This window comes from Watersipora subatra, chromosome 4, assembly GCF_963576615.1.
Source record: "Watersipora subatra chromosome 4, tzWatSuba1.1, whole genome shotgun sequence".
Classification (NCBI taxonomy): domain Eukaryota; kingdom Metazoa; phylum Bryozoa; class Gymnolaemata; order Cheilostomatida; family Watersiporidae; genus Watersipora; species Watersipora subatra.
In genome coordinates, this window is record NC_088711.1 from 21723831 (window position 1) to 21744239 (window position 20409).

The 20409-nt window shown below is 35.8% G+C and overlaps 1 protein-coding gene and 1 non-coding gene across 2 annotated transcripts; one reads left to right on the forward strand and one right to left on the reverse strand.

The window, feature by feature from the left end:
* On the forward strand, positions 1–18493 carry LOC137394041 (probable ATP-dependent RNA helicase DDX20). The gene is made up of 9 exons (XM_068080759.1): positions 1–232; positions 717–811; positions 3985–4153; positions 4715–4826; positions 6219–6361; positions 12108–12246; positions 14219–14360; positions 15682–15886; positions 16251–18493. The coding sequence occupies exons 1-9, from the start codon at positions 1–3 to the stop codon at positions 17747–17749; spliced, it is 2736 nt and encodes a 911-aa protein (XP_067936860.1). The 3' UTR covers positions 17750–18493.
* On the reverse strand, positions 8193–8263 carry Trnag-gcc (transfer RNA glycine (anticodon GCC)). The gene has a single exon. It is a non-coding gene; the product is annotated as a tRNA-Gly (tRNA).
* Positions 18494–20409: the final 1916 nt, after the last annotated feature.

Genomic DNA, 20409 nt, shown 5'->3' on the forward strand with positions numbered 1-20409 from the left:
ATGCAGCCTGACACAACCACAAGTTCTGATACAGTTGCTTCCGCCACTCCGCCTAAAATTGGCCACCAGGTTAGCCAGAAGCCAAGAACAGAAGATATTCGGTTGGATGAGGATTTGTCATTTCATAGCCTTGGACTTGGTCCACTACTCTTGAAAGGATTGAGTGAGTCAGGATTTGAAAAGCCATCCCCCATACAACTAGCCTCTATTCCATATGGTAGATGTGGTTTAGGTAAGCTCTCTGGTCAAACCAATGTTTAGACAGGCGGAACAAGCCTTTATCATAGATCAAAGTTGCCTGATTTTATATAGCCGCTCAATGCTATAAAACAGCTAATACATGCAATTAACTTCAGTCTAAGTTGCTACTGAGTTATTGCCTTCAAAAATCTACTTGATTTGTCAAATTGTGGTTTTATTTTGTGGTTGACTGCTTGGTTGGTTATATGCTATTGCCTATCTAGTTTGGTAACATCATATGCACTTTTTCATTTCCCACAGTTATAAGGGATTTGTATATTTGTATTTATTGTGTGAACCAACAATTTAATGACAAAAATTATTCATTCAGTGTAGGTCTGTTCTGTGAGTTGTTAAGCAATTTACCCATCTAATGCGTTACTTCGTACTAGTTACTGCCACTAATAAAGCATGAGTAGCCTTCGTGCTCATAACTACATTTACTTTTTATGGCTACCAGCTAGTCTCTGTTTTAGACCTTGTTGTACAAGCAAAGTCCGGCACCGGTAAGACATGCGTTTTCACCATCATAGCCTTAGAGTCCGTCAACATTGATGTGAAGAGTCCTCAGGTGAGTATTCAACTCCTGAACCTTCATCAGCGCAAAAGTCTTTCAATATCTGTTATGGGTGTGTGTGTGTGTGTGTGTGTGTGTGTCACTATTTGTCTGAGTTGTTTTGATCTGTCACCTTACTGTAACTAAGATACATGTATGTAGAATTTGTTTGCCACCTTCCACACTGTCATATCAGGCAGTTGTTTTTTTTATATAGCTCTTTTTCTGCTCATATGGAATAAGCAAAAAACTAGTCAATAAACAACCTTTAGCACTTTTAGTATAATCCTCTAAAGACAATCCTCGCCTTTGGTACCACATGTACGGGTATTCTGCAAATTGTATAAAATTGTTTATACAAGTAATGGTATCAGGTTATCGGGATAAAGTATATCAGGTTAGTATGTATATACTATTGCATTTTTTCGTAGAAATTTTCCCACGACCAAACGAGCGGATGCGAAGTGTGGGAGTTTTTATGATAAATGCATGTGCACACAACTTACGAAAATTATTCATCAACAATGAGACGAACCCTTGTTTTAAAATCTCATCAACAAATTTAACCATCGTTTTGTAGAGTCGTTAAAGTATAATAACGATACAAAACACATTTAAACCTATTTAAATGTGTTATCAAGTCTTTGTAAACCGTCGGCATTATCTTAAAACTTACCCATCTGATCGGATTACACTCAAATAGACATATTAATTTGGACGAAAATTGCCACAAAGCACTTGAAAAGCTTGGTTTAATAAAAGTTGAGACCAGCTTACGATACGCCAATAAAGCCGTGCGATAGGTGGTATAACTATTTAGCAGTGCGCATTTCACAAGAAACCCGTGCTCATTTCACCAGTCTATGGCATTGTTTACTTGTAATCGAATTTATTCCAAGGTTTCTGTAATGAACGTAGACCGTTTGAGGCATAGGCCGAATTACACGTACGAAATTGTGCTACACAGTTTATCAGCCTATGTTTTTTGTCCAATCACCGAAGGTTTCATTATTTAAAACGTTAGCCGAAAATATTTACAACTTATGTACAAGCTAGGGCCGAACTACAACGCCCCTTTATGACGAGAACATTTTTTATTTTAGTTGCTGCAGTTTGCAGAAAACTTTCAGACACGTGAACGCTCATACATGCTTTCTGTTAAAGATCGCTATCAAAACCATTCTACATTCAACGCAACCAACTTTCAAACTGTGTATAGTACACAGTAGCTTGCCATTTAACTTCTACTTTTGCATTTCAGAGTTATAATAAACATTTCCTTATCGTTGTTGGTAAAATACATACATTACAGTAGGTTAGGCCTACAGCTTAAATTAATATTTTTTTATCGTTGTAAAACAAGTTTGAGATAGTAGTAGATTAGGTGTGATTGTTTGTGTGATTAGGTGTGATTTATTATTGTATTAAACCAAGCTTTTCAAGCTATTTCTAGAACATTTCTATTTCAAACAAGTCTCATTTACATTATACTCTGTCAATTCCTGCTGAGAACTACTTTTTCAACAACCAACAGTACCCTTTCTTTTTTTCATTATCACTGTGGTCGTGGGCTGTATGACAGTGGAATTTCTAGTGTTATAATATGTTGGTTGCATATAACTGAAATGCTAGTTCCTAGTTGTATTAATTTTAGAAATATTCCTAGAGTTTACCTGGTAAAGTGCTTCAACAGGTGTGTGTTACCTAGCTCCAAATTTGTTATCACCAATAAGATTAGTTTAAATTACTTTTGTCATGTAACGAGCAATTTCTTTGAAGATGACTTACAGATTCATAAAAGTTATAATATTATTACTATTATAATATTATAACTTAAACTTAATATTATAACGTAAATTTATTACTTGATTAGATTTAATGAATAATTTGTGTGTCAACTCTTTCTAAAACACTGATTGCATTTGGTTCATAATCAAGTGTCGAATTCAAATTCATACCCTTACTATAAAACTAGACTTTTAGCAGGCTAGCGATTTTTGCTCATTGACTTCTTGAACTGAATGATTATTGATTCAAACAGACTAGTTAAATGCAACATAAAGAGTTTTCTGCACTTTTCTAATTTAGTTAGTATCAGAGGGAAGACAATTCTTAATCTCACATCATAACATTAATTACATTTGCTTGAATAGAATACTCGAATATTCCCAATCAATTTACCAAACTGTTGCCTCAATTTGTCAAACAAAACCCTTCGGATTTCTTTAACTCCTTATCAGAAATGCTGTTTGTAATCTGTAACGTGATTTTGTATTCAGGCGATTTTGTATGATGCAAAAAATAGGGCTGCTATAGGAAAAGCGTATCGAATAAAATGTTATTAATTAATGTTTAAAGTGCTATGGGAACATCCTAGCAGTAGAACTTGGTATCTGTTTTTGATGGTTCCATCATAATCGAGGGGACAACATCCATGATGATCCATTGGCTGAGTCAAAGACTTTAATTTGATACAGCGAGGTGACTAGTTGATTAGATGAAGACAAAAAAGACTTCATTTTTTATTAATTAATAGAACTACTGGTATAAGCGCAACTTCTTGTTTTGAACATTAATAAGTGTAACATAGTGTAATGCTCTTTGGCTGGATATCTGCTGAGACATGAATCAAAGTTGGAATTTTTTTAACTTATGTCGTGGGCCATCTTATCAAATAAATTTGTATTGTTAAGGACATCCTTTGACCAGAATTTCAAAGATTTTTTGCAATAACTGATTGGGTTGAGTGTAACATTTACGAGGGGTTATTTAGCATTTCTATATGCATATTCTAGCCTCAAAATGATTAATCATTTTGACAAGCAACTCAAATTTTTTGTTGTTGTTGACACTTGTTCCTCTTTTAAATTTTTTATCTAACTGTATATAGATATTTATTATGAAACGTTTGATGTATGCAAAGATGGCTCAAGCATGTCAAGTCATATTAACAATTATTCTACTGCTAGTATTTCGAGCTCATTGGTGTCTATCAGGTTATGAAACATATTTGTCTGAAGGAAAAATGGATATCATGGTTGGGCAAGTACATAAATATGTCTGCATGTAATAGCATTATTACTTATTAGTCTAGGTTTTCTGTAGAAATGACCATTCATATGACTTACTGTAGGAAACTCATTTGGTGAGTAAGGCTGATGGTTGTATTGTCAGTTATTCTTTATTAGGTTCTGATGCTTACGCCGACTCGAGAAATAGCTCTGCAGGTGGAGGAGGTAGTGAAAAGTATAGGGAGGGCTGTACCTGGTTTGACCTGCCACTGTTCTATTGGAGGTCTCTCTGTTAAGGAGGATAAGGGGAGCGTGAACAAGGCACACATCGTTATAGGTACCCCAGGTAGGTAGCTTCATTTTTGAACAAAGAGCTGTCATTCAGAGGTGGCGTTCAATTAGAAGTGGGCGTTCAATTAGAGGTGGGCGTTCAATTAGAGGTTTTAAGGTAGTTAAATTTTTTTTGATGTAGTTTATTACATAGTTTAGTTAATTGTTTTTGTTGTAATACTATATATAATAATCTGAAGTAGTTATTGGCAATTTTTCTGTGGCTGTGGAAGGAGTTGAACAAAATGCAGATGATTTTTGTTAGAATCTTTGCTCTTACTAACAATGGTATTGACATAGGAAGCAAGCAAATATTGGAACAAGTCAATTTTGCATGTCAAAATTTACTCTATCTCAGTATCCATTAAATTTATTTCATGTTCATATCAACATACATTTATTCAATATTTGTTATTGTAATAAAATATTATTACAATAATTTCTGTTTGTTAAATATTTTCTTGCAAGACAGTCTACAGTTTTAGAGGTGCCAGAACCACAATTAGGTATTGACTGAGTCATGATCAGCATAATACATAGTAATAGATGTATGGGGTCAATAGTAACAATATTACAGGTCGTGTGAAACAACTAATGGAGTTATCCGCTCTTGTTACAAGCTCTGTGCGTCTGTTTGTATTGGATGAGGCTGACAAATTGCTGGAGGCAAGCTTTCAGGATCAGATTAAGTATGTAGGTTTATGATGTATTCTGTATGTCCTCAACTTGAGGCTGTCCCAAGATATATATAATTTTTTGTCTTTTATAGCTTCATATAAAGCTCAACAAATCTGTGCAAATCAAGATTGTTTATTGTAATGCAGAGAAACATGCAATAAATCGACTGACTTGTTTCAGCCTTCTATCCTCCCACTTTATCTGGAATGTTTTTCACATTAGCAGCCATAATAATGTAAAAGAATAATTAGTGAAACTATACAAGTGATGGTGGGTCATGATTTCTGAGATTCATCCCTGAATGTGTAGGGCATGCTATCAAAAACCCAATTCACCGCAGATGACTGTTCATATCAACCCTGCTCCACTAGAGTTAACAACGTGTGTCATAAAATTTTATATAATTACCCTATACTAAATGATTTTACTGCTCTTTGAATTTGCCAATGACACTAGTGTAAAACACACGCAAACCGGTATAGCTACTAGAATACTTATCAACCTTTCTGTGGGCCAGACATAAATGATAGCATACACCTGGGAATAAAATTTTGGCTCATCCACAACTGTTTTATGCAATTTAAACGATTTTGAATCTCCCTCCTCTCTGGCTACATTTTATGGCTCTTTGATCAATGGGTTTAAGCGTGATGATGTTATGTCCGTGAAGCGTTAGTGTGTCAACTAGTGCTACGTATTTCTATAGTCAAATTTTGGTCGATATAAGGTTAAGGCATAGCCAATGATCAGTAGCAACATGATTTCAATGTCAACATTGCGTTGTACAGTTCAATTTATTCCGTCTAATTGTTCCGATATATTACTTTGAGGACATCCATTTATTAAGCTAGTTACTATTTTATTGCATTAAAAATTGTTTTCAAAAAATCTATTAAATAAAAATTTGTTATTTCAGAACTTCATTTTTTTAAAAGGAGCAGTGATTCAGAAGGCATTTCTCCTGTCGGAGCAGTTGTCTTAAGACGATGATTATGTCAAATTATGTTGTCCGTGGGGTAACTTTATGGTGGTGTTGTCTTTTTTTAACAACTTTTGTCACTCCGGAACGCTATAAGCGTACTAAAGAACTGTAGTGACACAATTCTGCTGCACATGATGAAACTTCATTTAACTGCATTTCTCGACGCAGGTCATGTTACTGTCAGTACTATGTTACTGTTAGTAGGCCATTCTTTAGTGCTCCTTCAAATGTTAATCAACTGATTCTTCGATGTAACATTGTTTTGTAAAAGCTTAGACTATAATAGACAGTATTACTATGATTGCAGCATCACAATTTTTTCTGGTCATTTTTTGGTTTCCATGTATTTGGTGTTTTAGGTAAGAATTGATTACTAGTGTTGAGAACAACCTATTACGGTTTTGTGTTTATCTACTTTCAGCTGGATATACTCGGGCCTCCCAGAAAGCAAGCAGATGATTGCTGCCTCAGCGACATATAAGGAGGAAGTTGTACAGCACTTGTGCAACTACATGCATAATCCAACATTTGTTCGCCTCAACTCAAATGATCCGGTTTTACTTGGTAGGTGTAAGCACTAGTGTGCAAAATTGGAGATCCATGTCAAGATAGTGTGGGAGTTATGAAACTTATGCTGTGTTTTTGATTAATAATTCATTTTCAAAGCTTTTTTGGCAAATTATATAGAGTTATATGCAGCCAAATCTCTACAAAAGTTTTATTTAACATTTGCATTATGTGTTAAAACCATTACGTTGGAGCAAATATTTATATAAGAACATACTATAAATAATTTAATTTTTTTCTAAAGCCAAGAATTTGCAATAACTCCGCTACTTGAGGCAACTTATGATATTACAGTTAATTAAAATTGCATTAAAATTAAAACCTCATACAAAATTATGTAAAAAACTAATTAGAAAATTAACAAAATTATATGTGAATGACGGAACAAAGAAAGTAATAAGAATAAAACCAAGCATTTATTGTTTTTTACCTTAGGTCATGCATGCATAAGTGTAGGCTTGGCTATGAGCCTATGTGTGGGTTTAAAGCCAGAAGTGGTGGTGGAGATGAGCAGTTTCGTGTTCGCCCATATAACCTTGAGGAAGTTTAAACCAATATATTGTATATGGTTTATTTACTGCCATTTTTGATTTATTTTCATTTTCGCTAGCCTCTTCACTTGCACTTACAAAACTATGAAACTCTGAGAGGGTATAAATTCAAACATTTACTAAAATTTCATGTTGTTTTGAAAAATTTATTAAGGCATTTGTCGGTAGAGGTTTGAATACGTATATGACTTGTAGACCTCGTTCATTCATCATTGCAGAAAAGGTAAAGTAGTAGAATAAAAAAATTTAATTGAGTTGAAATTTTGAAAAAATTTGAAATTGATAAGTTGAAAATCCACATGCGTTAAAGGTTTACTTGCAACAAAATTCACATTACAGTTATTTGGTATCAAAAGATTCACCATGTTTTACTCTGCTGTGTTGTAGCTGCAAAATATCTGGAAATGTGATTACGAGCTCTTAAGAGCTCAAAAATGAACAGTTAATCGCCGCCATCACGAAACCGCCATATATCGGAATCAGCTTATTTCTCTGACGTAGTTATTTCATTTGGTTATTGTTTTGACACGTGATTTTCTCACGTGAATTGAAAAGCCAATAAAAGGCTCAATATAAAACGTATCATAGCACTAGTTTATGACAAACACTTCGGGTTTTACGGAGGAGCCCTTATCAAATATAGATGCTCGCTAGTTTACAGTTTTGTTTCGGTTTGGTCTAATCGTCTAGTCGTAATCTGATCATGTGACCCAATACTTCGCAAATAATTTCTGCAGCATTTTTCGATTATCACAGGTGACCAACAGGCTCATCATGATTATCAGACAACGATATGTACGCCTTCGAGCTAAGGTTAAAAAACTAAACAAATTTTTAAGGCAGGTTTGAGATATCAGTGCTCAAAATGATAGCATTACAATGATGATGAAATAGACGCATAAGAACAATAGACATGGTTTTATTGAATGCGTGAAGTATATTTGTAAAAGTATTTTGACGATTGAGGTTGCATGAAAGTGTAAACAGAAGCCATCTTGTTCAATTACGTCCCATTTGAGCCGTTTTGGAAAGAGATTCTAATCTACAGCAGTGTCGTGATGGCGGTGAGTAACTGTTCGTTTTTAAGCTTGTAGGAGCTTGTAATCACATTTCCACATATTTTGCACCTACAACACAGCGGAGTAAGACATAGTGAATCTTTTGATACCAAATAACTGTAATGTGAATTTTGTTGCAAGCCTAACGTTAAGGTAGCTATTTGAAGTCGTAAACAAATAAACTAAAAAACTGAAAACAAAAAATCTGCATTTGCAAAATGCATCGGCCGGGAATCGAACCCGGGCCTCCCGCGTGGCAGGCGAGAATTCTACCACTGAACCACCGATGCTTCATACCTAATAACCATCCACTTTCTTAATACTACTAAAGCAATTGCGCATACGCTTGACTGCGTAGAGCCGTAGACCACCGTAGTTGGCTATTTGAGTGACTCTTGCAAGCATCCATGCTAGTGCTGGGCACGAGCAGTGTGGTATAGTTTCACAGAGTCCCGCGACCAGCAGAAGCGTATACGGGAGCTCGCTCGATTCCAAACAAACAGGCCACGCCTACTATTTTTATATAAGTTATAATGGAGAAGCCGCAACATTAATCAACAAAAACTACTCCCATTAGCAGTCACTTTACAATTGATTGTTGTATTATGAACCATTTGAAAGAAAACAAAATTTCCTACAAAAAGCTGCTAATAACGTTTTTGTAAAAACGTAAAGTAAATGCAAAAAAGAGCGGTATTGACAGCGAGGTATGAATATTCCATTAGAGATCAGTATGTCGATCGGGTTTGTTTGGAATCGGACGTTTTTGTTTCCGGTTTTGGTCGCAAGACTTTTTAAAGCTATATGACTCTGACAGTACAGAGCTGAATAATTTCACAGAGTTTTGCTGCTAACGGATGCGCATATCGGAGCTCGCACGGCTCCAAACAAATAGGCCGCGCCCACGATTGTTTTATATAAGTTATAATGGAGATGCCGCAACACTAACCAACAAAAATTACTCCCATTGGCAGTCGCTCTGAAATTGATTATTGTATTATACACCATTTGAAAGAAGACAAATTTTCCTACAAGAAACGACAAATGATTTTTTGTAATAAAATAAAGTAAATGCAAAAGAGTGAGATGTTGAGAGCGAGGTAAGAATATTCCATTAGAGATCAGTATGTCGATCGGGTTTGTTTGGAATCAAGCGTTTTTGTTTCCGGCTTTTGGTCACGGGACTCTGTGAAACTATATGGCTCTGGGCACGAGTACCTCTTGGTCAACGGGTTTAAACCCGCCCCCTTCTGTTCGCGTTTTTTGAGTATCGGGTAGCTAGTAGTGCTAGGCTCGGGTATTTCTTTGCCTACGGGTTTTTCGGGTATCGGGTTTGTTGATATGGATTTTATGTTTAAATTTTCTAAACAGATATATCTTCAAATTTACAAAGCAATTATGTTTCTTTCCAATTTATGTATCATTTTTCCCAGTTTTTATCGACTGACATTCGTACTCGCAGCGTTAACAGGCGGATTGTTAAACAGTCAAGATAGTCTGGCGCCACAGGGAATTTTCGTGTCAACAGGTGGCAGAAGATAGGGTCTATGGTAGCTTAATACTTAAGCATGTTCTATGGACCTCTCTGATTTTTTTGTAGATGGTGCTCCAAATCTCATAAAAACTTTACATTATCGGCTTTTTCTGTTAGTAAGGCTTGTTGGCTTAGTAAAACTTGGTTATAATGAATTATGTAATCCATAATAGCTAGCTTTTGTAATCGATTTAAACAGAGTTATTAAATTTTCACTGCTACTACCAACGCTGATGACAGTTTCTAACAAGGCGATAGCAGAAACAGACTAAGGACCTAGTTGTTATCGGTGAAAGCAAACACGCGCCGTATTAAAAAAGGCATAGATTTGTTTACGAAGCCGATTTGGCTAATTGTGCAAATAAAATTTGATTTAAGTATTAAATTTTCTACTCACCTTTTAATGACAAGTAATCACTGCTTGACTACATTATCTCCGGTAGGTATGGTAAATAAGGTATGAGATGCTTTATTCTATCTATTAAATTAAAGACTCGTTATACCCCATTGTCGTGCCTCCTTAGCAAAAATGACACAGAAATGCCCTGTGGCCCCAGACTAAGAGCGCAGGGTGCAATAGACCGAGTTTTTGTTCACACTACCTGACGGTTCCGTGTACCAAAACCCGAACTCGAAAGCCAAAACCCGAACCCGAAGGGCCGGAATACCCGAAATCTCTATTACCCGATACTAGAGAGAAGATAAACCCGCGAGTTCAACGAGTATTACTACCCGTGCCCAGCACTAATCCATGCCCATTTAATCAATTAGCTGTTCATAAGTAATATTTTCAGCGTTACTAAATTGTCTGTATCTCCTTTTATTTCAATTTTATTCAAATTATATCTTTTATTCAGGAAGAAGACATCTTAAGCTATATTTCGGTATTCAAATAATGTAGTTATGTAAAAGCTAAGAAACTTTTTATGAGAAAAATAAAAAAAGGAAAGGAAAAGAAAAAAATTGCTTCATATCACGGAACTAGTAAAAACACTAGCTACTAAAAGCATAAAAAACAAACTCAACTCGGTAAACTATTAGTTAAGGTTGCAGGTACATTTATTAACATAACCAGTGAAAAAAATAGAAAGATCCAGACTACAAGCTGAAATAATTCTGATTATGCAAGCCTTGGTTGGTCGACTGCTGATTGTATTCAGCTGCTATTGAGTAATTATTATTGTCAAGATTCACGATTTCAGCAGCAAGTAGTAAGACTGATTGAGAATAAAATCATACTACATCAAAATTTACTCAACACACAAAAATAACCACTATCACAACAGTCAGATTCGGTCATATAAAAGAAAGTATTGTTATTACGGTGTATCCTTGCATATATGCAGATTCCAGAACACAACAATTTTTTACCAAATTAAATTGTCCGGCTTATACCGTATGTGTGTCGCTCTGATTGAGAGCAAACAAAATGGCATTATGCTAACTTAATTTCCATAACTACAACTCGAACATTTATTAACTGAACTTGATTAATAAAAGTAAAACAACTCGAATGGTTACCACTATCATTAATTCTTTCGCTACGAAATAATTTTTTACGGAGACAAATGAATATTCCGTAAAACCAAATATTTGACTTTGCCGCATATAAGTTGTCATAGCATTTGACCAAACTAATTAGCATATACTTGTACATCATCCGGTGCCATAAAAAGGCCACAAATATGTTGCAGAATCAGTCCGGGCACTTTTTTCCTCTTCATACTATTGTGGTGGACGAGTTAAGAGTTATTACTATTACTATAGTTTATGGCATTATTATTATTGTTGTCAAAAATAAATACTCACCGTCACTATTACTAATGCCCAATAGATAATCATCAAACGTTCATTGATCTACAATTTGCTAACCTACGTAGCTGTAATGTGTCTGATCAGCGCGAAGAAATAGCAATAAAACCGTGTTTTAGCAAAGCGAAACTAAAGGCAGCGAGGGTTGCAAACATGTTTTTCATTGGCTCAACACAAACAGATGATTGTTTCGTTTCCATTAGGTGGAGACTTAATAGGCTAAATATACAGCTACTCACTAATCAGAAACGCTTTTTACTACGCTTGCAACCCTTTGCGTTGATAGGTACATATGGTGTGTTATGATTAACAGGGATGGCTTATATGCAAATTATTATAAATTCGATGACTTCAGGGCTGTTATTCTAGGATAGGCTTATATGCGCAGACACGCAGAAGTTTTCTGCCTTGCTCAGCCTTCATTCAAAGTTTTGTACTCACCTATGTGTAAATCTTAATATCACATTTACTCCTGAGGCTTATCTTGAGCTTGGGATAAGGTGATAAAGCTGCCGAGTTGTAATATGATGACACTGCTGAAAACATTCTTCAAGTTTTGCTGATGCGGTAGATGTTTCTTACACTCACTTAAGAGAAAAAGCCTTATTGGTCTAAATTACGAGCTCCAACCTATCGTAAACTGGTATTTATTTAGAAGCTTAGAATGTGTAATTTTTAAATATTGCCGCAGAATTACAATATAGCAATGGTGACTAATATAGCTGGGGATAATCTGGATATTCCTGGAATTGGCCTGAAATGGTTAAATTCATCATATATTCGAGTAGGTGTGCGACAATACAAAATAAAAGTGGCGACTGGAAGCCTTCCGAGTGCAAATTATGATAACAAGGTGGCAGCGCTGACCGAGATACTTTCTCATTGTCATTTTCAACAGTGCCTAGTATTCTCCAACCTTATGACCAGGTAAGCAACATTTCCTTCCTGTTTTTTGTCCTTCTACGAATCTTCCTATTACTTTGTTGAGGCGATACATGGCTATTCTGTCACTTCATATTGCCACACGCATTGAGAGGGAAATGAGCAACCATGGGTGCGCAGATTAGAGTACTTGGCTTACGATGAACATGTGGTTTAGAGTGAACAGGTCGGGTGGTAAATCTCAATAATGATGTTGAACCCAGTTCAGACAATGGTAGACAGTTGCGATGATAGACTGACAATACTGGAGTGTGAGCATCAGTACAGTAGATACTGCTGTCATTTTTTGTAAATGGGATGATTTGAGGCTGAACCATTGTGAAGATTGACAGAATCAAATGGCATTGGCAGTATTACATGGCGTTTGCAAATTTGAAACATACTTTTAGACATGCCAAGATGTCAAAATGTTTTTATAAAGAATTGCCAATATTTGAGCTACATGTATTTGATTCTATTACACTTCTAGAGACAACTCAAACTCAACTGCTGATACAGTTCAAGTTTCTCAACATCTGTTACAACATCTGTTACAACATTTGATAAATTGACGTGCGTGTAAAGATCACAAGCATAGCTCAAAACATCTCTTTATCTTATCTGTTATTAAGTCTCACAGCTGTGTATATGAGGAATACAAAAACTATTCACTAGTCAATTTAAGTTCTAGTTACAAGCATAACATGTAGATTTTCAAAAACTGGTGGCCTTGACCTATTCAATTTTGGTGCAAAACCTGCTGTTCTAGGCGCATGAATCTAGATCAGCTCTAAGGCTATGAAGTCATTAGTCAACCCATTATGCATACATGGGATTACACGTTTCTGAAGGCATATATGTCCTGACCAACATTTAAACTGCCTGTACCAGGCTTCAAAAAGTCTGACAACGACAAAGTTTGTAATTAGGAGTAATTTTCTCACTGAGCAATTCACTGAGCAAGCTTGCCGCACAGGCAGTAGCCCATATCAATGATTAATAGAGATTATGGCTGTTCTGATTATGTAGCTTAGCTGACTATCAACTTGGCTAACTAAAACAACTTGATGCTATAAGTAATAAAATTATTACTACATTGTTTGTTTGTGTCGAACTTTGTTTAAGATAGCCTAATAGTCGTGACAAAATTGTATCTACAAAAGTAGGTATTGTTGTTCATTCTTGCGCCTAATTTTTTGGGAATGCATTGCTAAAGTATTTAAGTCCTACACCTGCCGCTGTATATCAATACCAGCTATATTATACAATTATAGCGTTAGCTCGAATGTCAGTAAAATACTTGAATTTGTCTGTTTCTATCATATGTTTCATTGAATATTACAAAAACAGCACACGCAAAATGTTTAGATATTCTTCCTGTAAAATCGGTGAGATATTAAATGGTTGGAATTGGTGACGTATTTAGTATTCGCCATCAGACATCAAAGGACAAATAAACTTTCTCAAGTTTGTATTAACTTTTGTAGCACTTTGAAACGGGGCTCTTTTGATAATACATATAGGAATGAATTAAATTTCGCAGTTCATGTAAAAAAGGTAAAGCGAACATGCACATATACATGGCATCAATAATAAGCGTGTACACATCACTGAACTTGAATTTAGTTTAGTTTATGTGGACAGGCTCTATAATCTGTATAATTTACTATACTATTATTAATATGCATACATCCTACTAGGTTATTTCTCTATCTTTAAAACCTTTCTACCCTAGACCATTGGTGGAGATCTCAAACCGTCTCTGTTGCATGTGAGAGAAACTAGGAACCCTCGGCATTCGCTTCCATTGAAAGCCACTTTCGTAGATAGCTGTATTATGGCCGTACAAAGGGAAACAATTATTGCAATTTTATGTCTATGTAAAGTGAACCTGCATATGATTACATGTAATAAGCAAGTCGGTTATCATTCAAGGCAGTATCTCCTAGGCATGATTGTCGTTGTCACTTGTTTGTAGAGCCGAAAATTTAAGCAAACTAATGGTCTCAAGAGGCTGGCCCACTGCCCATATTGCAGGATCCCAGGAGCAGGATGAGAGAATTAAGGCTATAACCAGACTGAAGTCTTATGACTGTAGAATTCTCATCTCTACTGACCTCGTAAGATCATTATTGTTCAACCACTTAGCCGTCAGCTGTACATCATTTCAAATCCTGTCAGCATCCTGTAGTCTGTCACATGTATTGCTCAGTTGGCAGCACTCTGTCACATCTATTACTCAGCTGGCAGCACTCTGTCACATCTATTGCTCAGCTGACAGCACTCTGTCACATCTATTGCTCAGCTGACAGCACTCTGTCACATCTATTACTCAGCTGACAGCACTCTGTCATATCTATTACTCAGCTGACAGCACTCTGTCACATCTATTACTCAGCTGGCAGCACTCTGTCACATCTATTGCTCAGCTGGCAGCACCCTGTCTTATCTATTACTCAGCTGCCACATATTTCATGAAAATATGTTCACATTCTATTTTGCTAATAAATGCCTTCTTAAGTAGGTTGAACTCTTATATGCAACCTTAACTATTCCAACTACAAGCTAAGATTATCTTTAGGTAAGGGAAGTCACTGAGAGCCTTTCATGAGAGAAATAAAGTCAGAGAAATAAACTGATTCCAATCTACGGCGGCTTTTCGTTTTTTAGGTTTCAAGAGCTTGTAATCACATTTTCACATATTTTGCACCTACAACACAACAGAGTAAGACATGGTGAATCTTTTGATACCAAATAACTGTAATGTGAATTTTGTTGCAAGTCAACCTTTAAGATGTTACATTTTATTGCATCTAATGCCGTAGCGTAGTGCATACAATCAGAATATGATGAGTTTTTCATTGTCACAAGTATTTGTGTAGTTTTGGTTTTATTGAACAGTCTGCCCAACATTATCTCAAATTGAGTGGTTGGTTTCATCTGTCAACTTGAATCACAGTAACTGGCACTTTTTTCCTTTGTGAGATTCGGTTTTTTCTTTCATATTCTTAGAGAACCAGTCATTGTAGTTTTATTTTGGAGTAATTTGGGAAGCTGCTACAGCAACGGTTATATATTACCAGCCTAGCCTTTTGTATTAATAGAGTAATTATAGAAAATTCAGTGACTTTTATGTACATATTACCTTTTCTTTCAATAGGTTGTTTATGGTGTGAAACAATATAAAAATAGTTTAAAATCGCTTTTCAGTTTTTGGAACAGTTGAAAATTATTTAAATTATTTGTAACAGAAAATTGTTAGGAAGAGATGAATTGTCTTCTCCACTTCTGAGATGAATTGTGGTCGAAAAGTGAGGTTAGACAGTATCACAATTGTAACACTCATTGACACTATTGTCGATAAGTATTTGTCTCAAGTGAGTATAGTGTAATATATCAGTTAAGGCTATAATATATATGAGATAAGTTTATGTATCACAGACCTCTAGAGGAATAGATGCCGACCGAATAGATCTTGTGATCAACCTTGACTTGCCTTATGATTGCGAGACCTACCTACACCGGGTGGGTCGTGCCGGTCGTTTTGGTTCTAATGGTGCTGCTATCACGCTCTATACTGAAGCTGAGTCAAGCAAGCTGGATAGCATAGCGGAAGAGATTGGTACAACAATCCAGACTTTACCAGGTATGCTAGGAGTCGTGCACCCTTTCATTAAGGTTGGCCTATGATTGCCTACTTCTTACATTTCGTATGCATCATTTTATAAATTTTGCCAGCATCATAGTTTGGAGTTTTCAGTACACAGGTTCAGATGCCTGTCAAATGCAAGGTAATTAATCATGCTGGTCTCCTGGAAGTAACCGCGACAATGACTTGTTTAAATACAACAATCGGCTGCTATTGGCCTGGAGAACTGGGCGCATATTCTCAGGCTGTGATGAAAACATGTCACCTTTATATGTTACTTAGGTGATCCTGCATTAAATAGTTTTGTGATATGTAGTTCTGCATGTATGTGTACAAGGTGTTTGTTTTTTACCTTTCACAGAGGAATTGCCGACAGACTTTATTCATAATCCAAGCACCGTGGGCATAGAAATCAGCAAGACAGTTCAAGTTGAGACATTTCAGATAGTGACTGACAAAGTTACAGTTCCTTCTACCAGAAATGGAGTGAGTATTGCTAGTGCGACTGAAGTAACAACTAAAGTAACAACTAGCTCATGTGCTCAGACTAAAGCAGATGACAACACAATTTTGCAAAATGGCAGCAAACATGTGGTGCCTAGCACCTTTGATGATGCAGCGTTGGGTGGGCATTCAAAATCCCAAGGCCCTCAGAAATCACCTGCTGACGTGGAATCATATCAAGATATTTCACAAATACCGGCTAATTCAGAATTACACAACCATACGGTCTCACAGAATCAAACCTGTTCCCTAAATCTAACAAGACCACATGAGTGTGTTGAAGCTTATAATCATACAAAGTTGTGCGACGCTAGCCAGAACAGTGTAGATGGTGATATAGCATCATACAATTACATCACACAGCAGAATCGTAATAAATGCATGAAAGAGCTCTATGAACAATTTACTGATGATGTCACACTGACAGATAGCACAAATATGAATGTCTACTCAGACACGCAAGAAATGCCCACATCAGATGTTGTTGTCCCTCTAACCGATGAGGTTACTCAGCCTGCTAAGAGCCACCCTTTGGAAATAATCTCACATCGTCCACCATTTGCTAAACTAGAAGATGCCACTAAGTTTTTGGCAAACCCTAAAAAGTGTAAAGAAATGCTGGAAACAACTATATATAGTGAAGCTTCTTTGTGTGAACCACATTCTAGTAGCCATAGTTCTCATATTTCTAGCTTCTGTGAAACTAGGGCAGAGCCAGTGGACACCTTGAGTAATACAACAGGAAAGGTTGTTAAGTGTGAAGATATTGACGGTTTAGTTAATTGCAACAATTCTGCTAATAATGTGTATGATAAGCCTCAGGTCTGTCGTCATTTTAATCACACAGATTCATTTGAAGATCGCAAAACTAAGGCTAATCAGATTTTTGAAACTAGCTCGTTTTCTGCACCAGAGGGTAAGAGCAGCGATCGCATAGAGGAATCTCATGCTCATACATATCGGGTTTCGACTAATAAGAGTGAATACGAGAAGCTTGGCAGAGACAAAAACTCAAAGCTCCCTTCTGATCAGCAAAACGAGTCATATCCTTATGAACCTGTAGAGGATGTTAATTGCAGGGATTACGATTATCAAGCTACAGATTACAGTTACTCTGATTATCGCTGCAGAGGTGCATTAGCAACACAGTCTCAAGATTACAACAGCAAGAATTATGACTGTCCCAAGAAGTTGAACAGTCACTATCAAAGGCAGGATTGGCATAAAAGTCATGAGCATCCTCCGAGTCGGGTTAGACCGAGAGATGAGGCAGCATTAAGACGTGCATTAGATATTCATTACAGACAAGTCTACCTCCAGTTTTCCTATATAAGGGGCATGGCGAGACCAACATGATTGCAGCATGATTTCCGTAAACTGAGATTAAAAATGGAAGTCGTATCGCAATTAGTTTACACAGCCAACACATGTCACCTTAATCATCAGGTTGATCGGCAGCTCGAACTGCATTAGCCAAAGCTTTGCTATTTTTCACCAGAGCGCACAACTACAGCCTTAAAATCTCATTGCCATCATAGTAATTGATCAGAGTGTGGATTAGTTTCTTTAGCAATGTCATTCACATTTACATTATTTTCATATTAACAAACATCGAAACATGACCTTTTGGCAATTTTTTTATCCATGTTTTTTCAAAACGGGAAATCGCCCTTACTCTTAATGCTAAAGAGTATTTTTTATTGTGTGCAAAGCTTTTGGATATTCTAATAATATGCGTTGATTAGATTGTTAGCTTCACCACACTCCATGTCAGATAAAATAGATTTTTCAGTCTAGAATAATCCAAATTCTATTCATATTTGATTTCTAATAGTAGCCATGGAAAGCTTTGTCAATGCATCACAATTGCATAAGCAATCATGACATATCCCAGGTATAGAATTTTTAAATAACTCCATCGTTTGCCGTTGTGAGAAAAAACATTTGTGTATGAGGGGAGATCGCATCAACTAGCAACGTTTTGGCTGTAGAAAATCAAACTACTAAATGACAAATATTTTTATCGTAAAGGATAGGGATGGGGTTCACTGTTCCTTAGCTTCCTGTTGCAATAACATTACAATTTGTACTAATTCTTTGGCTCCTAAAAACCTATGTTTTGATTAAGATTATAAAACTGCTTAATTATCATAAGAGCTATGGCGCACCATCTTTCTGTTTTCCTTTGGGGTTACCTATAAATGGCGATTTCAACAATTTGCTAGGAAAACTGTATGATCACAGCGTGTTCAGTAGTGTGCACACAGCAACATCAGCAATTAATTATAGTCTCCAGAATTGTCAGTTTACGCTTCTCATAAGATATTACATAATAATTTTGTAGTCTAGACTATCAATTTCAAGCACTATGTATTGCTTTGATACTTATCCAAAGTAGGAACAATAATGGCTATTATTATGGCTGGAGTTATTAATGGGGCTTGACAGCGTAATACAATAATGACTTCTTTGGATTTATGGATAACCAATGATAGATTTGTTTCTCTTGACCTACCTGTTGAGCTTTGAGTGTTGCACGCTGACAACTATGCCTTTTAATTATTAATTGTGCAATACTTAATAAAAATGCAAAACTGAAAATAGGTTTGTTTTATTTCTAATGCGGCTAAAATGGGAGATTCTTTGGTGCAGTTTTTATAATATTTGATAAGTTGCTTGTATTAATAGACATAAATTCTTTAGCAATAGACATAAATTCTTTAGCAATAGACGTAAATTCTTTAGCAATAGACGTAAATTCTTTAGCAATACGTACTCAAAAAGTTGGATGGATGACAAAGTAGACAAACTTGTACTAGTAGAAAAACTTGTACTAGTGATAAAATTTGTTTTTATTGGGAATATTAGGCTACCTCCATGTTTTTTCTGAAAGCCTCCTACAACAGAATACTACACGGCGATAATGCATTGCTCAAAATATTAAATTTCTTAGTTAGTTGAATAGATATTCAGCTCTGTGACTATAACTGCAAAACCTGTACAAGGCATGTGTCATTGATTGGCATTAAAAGTCAGTCAGGGCTAGTAAAAAGGTAAACTAGTAGGAAGATGAGGCCCTTGGACCAGGTGTTGCGACCAGCTTATTCTTCATTCATCATGTCAAGTGAGGAGTTGAGAAATTCAAATGAGGAAACAAATCTATGGTCAGTTATCTTTATTTTCTGGTTGTAAAGGCTGTTGAGCCATAATAATCAAAGTTGCACTTATTTATAAACATATTTTCAAATGAATAAAAAATTCATTTTAATAATATATGCAGTAACGAATTGGTTAAATAAACAACAAGCTTGGCTAAATGCAAATCAATTATTGTGTGGCTAAAAAAGTCCTTTGTTTAAAGATCGTTGTTAATAATACTTTAACTAGCATTTAGCTGACCACTTGTTATCATTTACACATGCTGGTGAAATGAGTCAGTGATGCATTTAATCTGTATGTGTAGCCAGGCCTTAACTCATCGAACAGCTTCTTCTTGGTGTCCCCATATTCAGATAAGGTAATAAGGCTAAGATAATAATAACTACGTTTCCATGCTTGAAAAATTGAATAGACCCTCACTGTCACATCTACATTAATGGAGGTTTAAAGCAACAATTCTACAGGTTTCATATATCAGTATTTACCAGCTGATATAAGAATATTATTGAAATCACATCTTGTAATTTAATTTTACATCAATGACTCATTTGGTTGATCTGTTTTCCGTTAAATTTTTAAATACATAAACAAAGATTTATTGCTAGCACATATATTCTGTGTTTTCATGCTTTGAGGATTGGTCCTTAAAAACATTGTTTAATACATGTTTAAAACATGTAACACTGCAACAATTTAAACCAAACAATACAATTTTTATAATATTTATTCATTTAAGAGCAGGTCCTACAATGGATCCCCTGGTAGATGGAAGCAGTAATATTTGAAGATTCATGCTGCAGCCTGCAATATACGATTTGTATTAATAATCGTCTGTAGTAGTTGCTACCATGGTCATT

Bases quoted from the DNA above. Each gene is read 5' to 3' on its own strand.
- LOC137394041 (XM_068080759.1), top strand. From the start codon at position 1: ATGCAGCCTGACACAACCACAAGTTCTGATACAGTTGCTTCCGCCACT. The intron at 4,827-6,218 runs GTATGTAGGTTT...ATCTACTTTCAG, and splicing joins AGCTTTCAGGATCAGATTAA to CTGGATATACTCGGGCCTCC. The intron at 6,362-12,107 runs GTAGGTGTAAGC...ATATTCGAGTAG, and splicing joins AAATGATCCGGTTTTACTTG to GTGTGCGACAATACAAAATA.